Source organism: Onychomys torridus, unplaced genomic scaffold, assembly GCF_903995425.1.
Source record: "Onychomys torridus unplaced genomic scaffold, mOncTor1.1, whole genome shotgun sequence".
Taxonomy (NCBI): domain Eukaryota; kingdom Metazoa; phylum Chordata; class Mammalia; order Rodentia; family Cricetidae; genus Onychomys; species Onychomys torridus.
The window spans coordinates 4,214-14,636 of NW_023411633.1; the positions used below are offsets into that span (position 1 = coordinate 4,214).

Below are 10,423 nucleotides of genomic sequence, written 5' to 3' on the forward strand. Positions count from 1 at the left end.
TTTAATTATGAATTTATATAAACCACCATTAACAGTAAAAATTATGGTAAATGTATATTGTACCTAAACACATGTACATAAGAAATCTAATTATGAAAACTTTCAAAGAATTTCAGATTTTATTTCATCTCCAGTTCTGACTTTGGAAAGGACTAATTATGAATATATTTGTTGAATGTATAAATCATGTACAATGTATTGGTTTGTATATTTAATCTATTTTACTGACTAAAGATACTCTTAAAATAAGTTTCAATACTAGCCTTCTATAATTTCTATAGCATAGGAGGTATTTTTTGATTGTGCAACCAGAGTCTAGTAGAAATCAATTCTACCCAATTGTTTTATTTGATGGTAGGCAACTTTTTAAATTAAAATTTTATGAGAAATTATTTATATATTTTATATAGGTATCAACAATGTGATTTTGTCATTTCAGTACTAATTATTGGCAGAAGTTGCAGTTTATCATCAGAGAGTAAACATCTTCAATATGCTTTCAAATGTTTTGTTTGTTTGTGTGTGTGTGTGTGTGTGTGTGTGTGTGTGTGTGTGTATGTGTGTGTGTGTGTGCTTCATGTATTACATGAGTTTCTGGAGTGTGTAAGCCTGTCTGAGTGTGGGTGTGTAGACCAGAGTTCAATTTTGGATGTTATTTAACATTTGTCTACACTGTATTTTTTGACATTGCCCCTCACTAGACATGGGGCTCACTAAAATAGCTAGATTGTCAGGCAATCAAGTCTTCTCGTTTTCTGCTTCCACAGCTCTGGGAGTGGTTTTAGGAGCATACTAGTTCTGACTCCTTTTTTTCATGTAGGTATTTAGGATTGAACTCAGATCCTCATGTTTATATGGAAAACACTTTATAGCCCGAGTTGTCTTCCTAGCTCACATATATTTTATATTTTAGCCCTAAGTTGAAGTGCATGTAGAAGGTGGAGTGCAATTTTTTTTGGAAGTCACTTCTAGATTATTTCATTCTGAAATGAAAACACTATACTCTATTCCCAGATAAGGGCTTTCCAATTTACCTAATTGTTTTAATATTTACTACTTTATAGCATGTCTACTATGATCATATTCATCTTCCTAAGAAACAGGTTAAAACACTCCATTATATTCCTTCAAAACCTGCAATAATTTACCATGGCTTTGTCATAGATTCTCCACTAGTTGGTGTGACAACTCTTATCTATTGTAAGTACATTTTAAACATTCTTAAAAATTGTCTTATAGGGGTGAAGAGATGGCTCAGAAGTTAAGGGTATGTATGGTTCCTTCAGAGGACCAGAGTTTGTTTCCTAGAACTTATGAAAGGAGGATCATAATCTCCTATAACTCCAGCTCCAAGGGATATGACATCTCTTCTAGCTACTATATGAGTAGCTGTACTCACATGCACAGACACACACGGATATACCTAATTTTTAAAAACTTGAAATTATTTGGTAGAGGTGTGTGTGTGTGTGTGTGTGTGTGTGTGTGTGTGTGTGTGTGTGTCTTCATAGATGCTAAGGTGCTCATGTGTACATACGGATGTGAGCTAAATTATCATACTATGCATGTGGAGGTCAGAGGAAATTATGAGGGGTTGATTTCTTTCACTCTAGGTCATGCAGCTAGAACTCAGGGAAGCCACTGACTTCACCCATTTGGCTATATCACTGGCCCAAAATTCTTTTAAAATTTTATTGATACTGGAGCTAGCTAGGGTGCTTGGGAGCTGGTTTGGGTGCTCTAGAGCTTGCTCAGGTGCTCAAGGGCTACCTCGGGTGGCATTTGCTCTGGTTCTCCCAGAGCTCGCTCTGTGCTTGGTAGCTAGCTCAGGAGCTCTGGAGCTCACTTGGGTGCTGGGGAGCTCACTCAGGTGCTGGGGAGCTCGCTCTGGTGCTCGGTATCTTGCTCAGGTGCTCCATAGCTAGCTGGGGTGCTTGGGAGCTAGGTCGGATGCTGGGGAGCTAGTTCTGGAGCTCAGGAGCTCGCTAGGGTGCTCAGGAGCGCGCTCAGGTGCCTGGTAGTTGATCAGGAGCTAGTGCGGGTGCTGGGGAGCTAGCTCGGGAGTTCTGGAGCTCGCTCAGGTCCTTGGGAACTCTCTTGGTGCCTGAAAGCTAGCTTGGGTGCTCCATAGATAGGTCGGGTACTTGGGAGCTAGGTCGGGTGCTTGGGAGCTACTTCGGGAGCTAAGGAGCTCGCTGGGGATGCTGAGGAGTTCACTAGGATGCTACAGGGCTCACTAGGGTGCTCAGAGCTTGCTTGGGTGCTCAGGAGCTAGATCAGGTGCTAGGGAGCTCCCTCTGGTTCTTATTACTAGCTAGCTAAAGTGCCTTCCACTAAACTGCCCTCTCTGGGCCGTTCCCACAAATTCCTGGTAATGACTGCCGAGAAGAAGCTGTGGCAGGGCATCCTAAATTAAGAGCAGAGAACCCCAGGTGGGGCAGGGTGTTTGCTTTGGCTGGGATGGTACTGGCCTGGCTACTGTTTGCTTGGTGGTGGGATCTGATAAATGGACTGCACACAAAAACGCTACATAATGGGTCCTGCTGTGTGTCTGGACAGATTAAGTCTACTGGCCCTTTGACCATGACTTGGTGGGAAATGGCCCTTGCTTCCTCTCTCTATGGCTTCCTTTTAGTCTTCATGGTTACTAAGAAACCAGGATTTCTTTTTTCCCTTTGAGAATAAAAGCTGGATCCTGGGGCTTGTATGTGTGTTGATGCATTACTTCCAGGCTGTTGTTTGTTAGGATAATAGTGTCCCAGATGCAGAGTGGAGGTGGCTGTAGCTCTGCCTTCCAATCAGCAGAGAGGGCAGCTCTTGCTGGTTGTGCCTTTAAAGATAGTGTGGCCCAGTGGAGAGAGCAGGACACTTGGGCTACACTAGCTTTGGGAGACTTCTTCAACTGCCGGCATTTCCTTGGTTGTCAGAATAGTGGCCAAGCTCTTGCCTCTGTGTGCCTTAGGGGTGTGGGTTTATTGAGAGCCTAGAAATGCAGCAATGTAAATGGTAACCTTTATCAGTGCCAGTTTACTCTGTGTGTGTGTGTGTGTGTGTGTGTGTGTGTGTGTGTGTGTGTGTGTGCCTGTGTGCCTGTGTGCTTGTGTGCGTGCACACATAAGGAGACAAAAGTTTGACCTTAGGTTATTCTTGAGGTGGCATTTATCTATTTTTACATTAATTAATAAATGATGTAGAAGTCAGGGGGCAGCTACCAGGAATTGCATCTCTTCTTCTATCGTGTGGATTCTGGGGATTGAACTCAGGTTTTCAGGCTTAGCAGCAAGATCATTTACCTTGTGAGCCATCTCTGAGGTCCCATTTTGCATTCTTGATGGAAAGAGCTGGGCACAGTGGCCGTCACTTATAATCCCAGCGCTGGGGAAGCAGACACAGGCAGATCCCCTGGGAGGGACAGCTAACCAGCATAGCCTTCTCAGAGAGTTTCAGGCTGAGAGATCTTGTCTCAAAAACCCATGTGGATAGTGTCTGAGAAATGATGTCCAAGGTTTTCCAATGGTGCACGTACACAACACACACACACACACACACACACACACACACACACACACACACACACCCCTGCTCTCCCCTTACTGTTAGAAAGAAAATGGTTAGCCAGGTTACTAGATCTGCTCTTCTTTTCCTAATAATCTAGATACATATATTAACTACATTCAGGATTTAATAACATTTGTCCACTACAGTCTAACTGCCAGTCTGTAATTCTTTTAAAATGTAAGTTGTTTTCTCATTCTGTTTATGTCCTTCAGTGACATTCCACCCCTCTTGGTATAAGCAAGAATATCATAATGGCTTTATAAGGACTTAGCCCTTATGAGGCCCAATTGTTCTAATGTCTGTTTACTATTTGATCTCATCTCTCATACCATGACCTTCCTTTTTTATTTTACTTTTTATTTTTACATATATTGATGTTTTTTCCTTTACATACATTTGTGTACCACATTCAAACAGTGCCCTTGGAGGCCAGAAGAGGGCCTCAGATCCCTTGGAACTAGAATTCCATCCTGGAGCTGGGAATCGAACCCAGGTCCTCTGGAAGAACAGCCAGGGCTCTAAACTATTTGTGCCGTTTCTCCAGCCTCAATCCTACCCTTTCTTTAAATCTGCCAGGCACATTTCCACTCCAGGCCCTTTGCATGAGCTCATTTTATTCTGTCTACAAGTCTCTCCCCATAAACCCTGACTTGGTTATCCCTGTTACCTCCTTCAAGCTCTTTATTCAGATGTTGCCTTAACAATGAGGCTAACCAGCCTACACAGAGTATCAAAATCATTCCGCCTCCTACCGTATTTTAATCTCCTCCAGCACTTATAGTCATCTGTACATTTACTTATTTTGTTAGTTCCTCCCACAGAATTTTGTTTACACACAGATAGATGGTTTTATGTATTCTGTGCTTTTTAAATCCTTAATTCCAGTTCTAGGGGATCTGACACCCACATCTGGCTTTCAAGGACACCAGAGGTGTACATGGTGTACCGACACACTTGCAGGCAAAACAGCCACACACAAAAATGAAAAACTGATGCTAACTAAGCAGATTTTGAATGAGTGGCCTACAACATTGGCTTTTCATATAAGCAAGCAGCTTCCATAGTAAGAAGAGAGCAACCCCGGTTAGCTTTACTGCATCTTCCTGTAATAGGTTGCTCTTCTGACTAATCAAACAAGGTAGAAATTATACCAAAACCTTGCATATACCTGAGCACAGCTCTCTCTTATTTATTTATTTGTTTGTTTCAAGACAGGCCCTCAGTGTGCACCTCTGAATAACCTATAACCTATTATGTAAGCCAGGCTGGCCTCAAATTCAGAAAGCTGTCTCCTGGGATTAAAGGCAGGCCTGGGACTCCTAGTCTTAAAAAAAAAAAAAACACTAGCCTTAAAAAAGTGTGTGTGTGTGTGTGTGTGTGTGTGTGTGTGTGTGTGTGTGTGTAAGTATATCTGGGTTCATGTGCATGGGCACATGTGTGTCCATAGGTGCATGTTCAAATGTGGGAGTGCAGAGGGTTAAGTTGACATTGAATGTCTTCTTCCATGGTTCTCTCTTTGTTTGTTAAGGCAGGGTCTCTCACTGAAACTGGAACTCACCAATTCAGCTAAGCAACATCTAAATAAAACCTGCAGCCCAGAAAGAGCTGGAAACTGTGAGGGTTCTTTGGTTGTGGTGGTTTTCATTATAAACTTTGACAACTGCTGTTAACTTTGCTATCCAAGGTCACAACTCAGTGACTGGAAATTGAACTATAATCCCCAGAGTGCATCTCCATTCTCTTCGGGAATGCTGGGAAGTGTGACAGAAATGTTTTTGGCCAATTATAATTACTGCCACAGGCATAGCGATTAAATTATGTTTCCCAGAGTGCATCTTTAGGAGGATTATGGGGGGAGTGGCAGAAGCATCAGCCCCACAGGGAAGGGAAAGGAGAAACCTTTTGAACTTGGACATTTGACGTTTCCTAGTGTTTGCAGACTGTTGGTGAATAGGAGGCACTCCGAAAAGACATCAGAGTGAGTACAGCAAAATGAAACCTGTTCTAAGTGGAACCATAATTATTAGATGGGAAACCTACCTGCACACAGATTTTCCTGAGGGATTCCTTGGTCAGCATGTATAGGTCCACACACAGGTTCATTCACAGACACATTTACATGCAGAAACATCTGTAGCCAAAGCCCTCCCATCCCATTGGCCCATCCCCTAGAGAGAGGCTAATCAGCAGAATGGAAGATTAATTCCAGAAATATGGAAAGCATAAAATGAAAGTGTTCCAAACATTTCATAAAGCTAGTTACTGCTGGGAAGGGAAACACAAATGAATTCTAAGTCTGTTTTATTGATGAGCACAAGTTTTTAACAAAAAGCTTGGATCACTGCCTAACTAAAACCCAAGACACTATTAAGTTTACCTGAAGAGTGTTAAGACCATTCAAATTAGCAGTTTTAGAAGCAATTGATCAGCTCTAAGAAGAAACATAAGTGTGGGATCAGGATCTACACCTGGTGCTTGAGCTGGTCTTTATGGAGTCCATTACATATGATGGGACACCTTGCACAGCCTTGGTGCAGAGGGGAGGGCCTTGGTCCTGCCTCAACTGAACATGCCAGGCTCCGCTGACTCTCCATGGGAGCCTTACCTTTTTGGAGGTAGGAATAGGGAAGTAGGTCCGGGGGAAGGCTGGAGGGAGTGGGAGGAGAGATGAGAAGGGGATCTGCTGGTATGTAAAATGAACCAAAGAACCAAGCAGACCCCATTATCTTTCTCGACCTTCCAAAAGATGATGTCTCTTTAGGAAGGAACTTCCCAAGACAATGACATTCCCCATGGACAAATTAGCATGGGGTTTTAATTCTGACCTGAAGGGCAGAGGGGCATTCCAGGCATAAGAACAACACAAAATAGTCTGAAATTACATGATCTAGTTAAGGTGGCTTATCTCCCCTAGGCACTGGACAGGTGTCTTTAGGCACTGCTGAAGCAATATTACAATCTAATGCACAATCGGTACTAGTAAGAGTAAGGTCTTTAAACTTAGATTATTTGTACTTTTCTAATGTTCCTTTTCTAGGAGGGAAACAAAGATGTTGGAAAATAGGGCCGTTTGGTGCTAAGCAGCAACTGCAGGAGTCTCTCATACTGCCTAGGCAGCCTTGAAGGAATGGACTGTCAGAAAGCCAGGAAGAATTGCTTCATGCCATTTCAGCATCCTTGAATGCTCAAAGGACACTGAAAGAAAACTATGAAAGGATCACAGGTGATTTCCCTGGTTCCTGAAGTTGCAGCCTCCATGAAGAATGCTTGAGACACATTACGCTAGACTCTCCCATGCTATCAACCTCAACAAACTGTAAAAGACCTTGAAACTTTTCCCACCCAGCAAAAAGGGCAGAGAACTTCCCCAGGAGGCCTAGCAGAGCTGTGATTGCTGCTGAAGGGGAAAAGCTAGGATTGGTCTAGGATAGGTGCTAAGAGATAGGAATGTAATTGAGTCAAATATTTCTTTTTGGACAACTCAACTTTGCAGCCAGTAACTTAGGAAAGCAGCCTCCCAGGATTCATTCCATGGCCAGCTGCTCCCACAGCCCAGCTGGACAGAAGCAAAATCCCTGTTGATACCCTGCTCAATGTGTTAGTCCAGACACATGGCCGGGCTGGCAGAGAAAGACCAGCTGTACTCTAAACACCAATGCCTGAGGGGGAAATGATTCTAATTCCTGTCATTCCCATCTAAGAGATGCATAAACTGAGGCATGGGTGCTTATTTGAGGTTGGAGAGGGCAGCCAAACTCGTGAGTGCACCTGCCCTTTGGGAGAACCTGTGAGACACTTTTGAGACTCCGTGTGTAGAATTTACTTGGTCCATACACTTAGATTGTTGAGAGATTTCCTCCCCATATCCCAGCCTCAGAAAGTGACCCTGTTTCCTTCTAGTTACCAAAGTTGGTCCCAAAGTTGGGAAAGTTAATAGGAACTGAAGAGTTGGTTGACCTGCCATTAGGGTGTGCCATTGAACAGACAGAGGGCCCCCAGCTCAGAGGACCGAAGAGATTGGCTGTGGAGACTCAGATCACATTGCTAGCAGCACCCCTGACCAACACCAGGCAGATAACCCAAGGACCAGGGATCACCCTCCCACTGGCAGGACTGCTGTGCCTGCACATGAGTGGTTGTGGGATCTGAGGTTCCAGAGACTGGGGGACAGTGTGTAGTCCCTCTCTGACAATCTCCTTATCTTCCACCATGTCAAAACTGGCTGGCCCTGGATTTGTAAGGGGTCACAAGGCTGAAAGTCAGCCTTTGTGCTCACCTCCTGACACAGTAGCCTGCTGTTTCCAGACCCGGAATTCTCAGTAACAGTTATATATCCAAGTCTCCACAAGGAAACTATACAGCAATGTTGGAGTGCTAAAGACTGCCTAAATGAAGCCTGAGAAAAGCCCTCCTACCAGGCCTTAGACTCCACACTCTGAAAGGCAGATGGCTGCCTCAGCCTGGCTAAGGCTGTGGCCTTGTTCCTTCTGACAGCCATGGATTGCCATAGGCACCATGAACAAAGTGGATTCATATTGCTAGGTTGCTCAGGATGGGATTTGGTCCCGCACATGGTACATATGAACATGCCAGTGAAACACCAATATATATGAAGCAAACAATGAGTAAATATTTCAAGAGACTACTGTGGGATGACTCATCCCTAGCAGGCTTGAAGCCCAGCCAAGTAAAAAAGATACTTTCTGAGAGCCAGCATGGGTCTGCTAAGGGCCTTAGCAACAGCAGCTGAAACATGATTTGGGAATGACCTAGACCAATGAGAGACAGCCAGGTCACACCAGCAAATGCATATTCATCAGACCTGCCACCCCAGGAGGGGTAGAGTGTATATAAGGCTTGCCTCTAATGGAATAACCTGAGCTTGTGGTTTTGACATTCTCCTGGATTCTGAGTGTCATTGATGCTATGCCTACTTGGCCCCCTCCCACAAAGGGAACAATAGCTATAGACCACAACTTCTCATGCTGAGGTTCAAAGGGTTAGGGCACTTGCATAACAGGCAGGAGGTCTTAGGTTAATTCTACAGTAACACAAAATGACATCACAGAATATTAACTGTAGAAGAACAGAGACCACATAATTAATTCTTAGAGCTCTGTGTATTGTGGTAACCTGAAGGAAGAGCTGAAGGAAGAGATATGGTGGTAACTTTCCCATCGCAGGGCAGCACTAAAGAAACTGCACTGCCTAATGGAGTTTAAAATCACAATGGAATGTAGAGTTTAATGTTGTTTGCCTGCTATGGTATTCAGCATAGAAAACTGAGAGGAATTCTTCCCTCCCTGATCAAAGGTTCAATTTAGGAATAGAAGGGTGACTGGGGTAGTGTGACCTACCTGGTCCTTGGAAGTTACTGTAGCAGCTATCTTGGAAACACTATTGGCTGCTGAGGACTGGACACTGTAGCTGTTAGCCAATGGTTCCTGGTGCTCAGGGACCAGCAGCTGCACAATATCAGGAACCTGGCCTCATTCACTAGAAGACCAAGCTGATCGTATGAGGTGAGTGGAAGGTTGTGCTAAGCAGCTCAGTGTAGGGGGTGATCGTGGGCTGCTAGAACATTACACCTCCCGGACAGTAGCATAGCAGCTCCCCTATGAGTTGCACAATTTCAGGGATCCTGGACACAGCCTTTGCCTTGGGGCCATCAAAGCCCTCAGTTGAGAACTGAACCTGTGCCTGAGGAGAGAACTGAACCTGGATTTCCTCAGTGCTGTGTGCTATGTGCCACTAAGGTACATACATCAAGTTCCAATATAGCCATGGCTACACATGGTAAGATATATATATATTTCAAGTCACTTAGCCACCATGTCTCAGCTGTCCGAGCCATAGAATCTTTTAGTTTAGTTTTGTTTTCCAAGACAAGGTTTCTCTGTGTAGTTTTGGTGCCTATCCTGGATCTCACTCTGTAGACCAGCCTGGCCTTGAACTCACAGAGATCAACCTGGCAATAATTACAGTTACAATACCTATTCTATTTGTATTTGGCAAAATTAAAGAATATATTTTATCATGTATCCTATATTTGTGAGTCTAAAGTATTATATCTAATATATCTTTAATCATAACAAAGGAAAATTATAAATATGTAGTCTTCAACTGCCTCTAAGACCTCAGAACAATATAATGTTACCTAAGTAAACAGGAAATGCAATGTAAGCAACTTTTAGAATTCTGAAAATGACAGAGACAGCTGTTTGCAATGGACAGTCATCCAAAGTTCCCTTGTAACTTTGGGTCATCAATGTAAAGCAAAGTACATGGTCAACAAGACAAAGTGACATCCTACAGAATGAGAAAAGATCTTTACCAACCCCACATCTGACAGAGGGCTGATATTTAGAATATTTGAAGAACTCAAGAAATTAGACATCAAAATGCCCAACCATCCAATTAAGAAATGGCCTATAGAGTCTCTTGCTGCAGCAAGGTGAGTGGGAGCACCTGGAGCGCGAGCTCGGAACAAGACTCCACAGGTTGTAAGAAAATATCAGACAAGGCAGACATGGGGGAAATTGCCAGCTTCGATAAGGCCAAGCTGAAGAAAACCAAGAAGCAGGAGAAGAACACCCTGCCGATCAAAGAGACCATTGAACAGGAAAAGAGGAGTGAAATTTCCTAACAGCCTAGACTGGAGGATTCCTCCACCCAACCTCACCCCATCATCTCTGAGACCCCCTCATGATGTGGATGAAGAGCCACCTCCAAGATGTACTGGAGCCACAAGCTGCACTGTGAACCCAGGCACATTGCATAGATGCCACATGGGAGCGGGGGCACTAATTGGACTGCCAAATTTCACCAGTTTGCCCTGGGATATTATAGAAAATTATTTGTATAA

At 43.7% G+C, this 10,423-nt stretch overlaps 1 protein-coding gene across 1 annotated transcript; it reads left to right on the top strand.

The window, feature by feature from the left end:
• Nucleotides 1–9,982: 9,982 nt before the first annotated feature.
• On the top strand, nt 9,983–10,204 carry LOC118575265 (thymosin beta-10-like). The gene has a single exon (XM_036175885.1). The coding sequence runs from the start codon at nt 9,983–9,985 to the stop codon at nt 10,202–10,204; it is 222 nt and encodes a 73-aa protein (XP_036031778.1).
• The last annotated feature ends 219 nt before the right edge of the window (nt 10,205–10,423 follow it).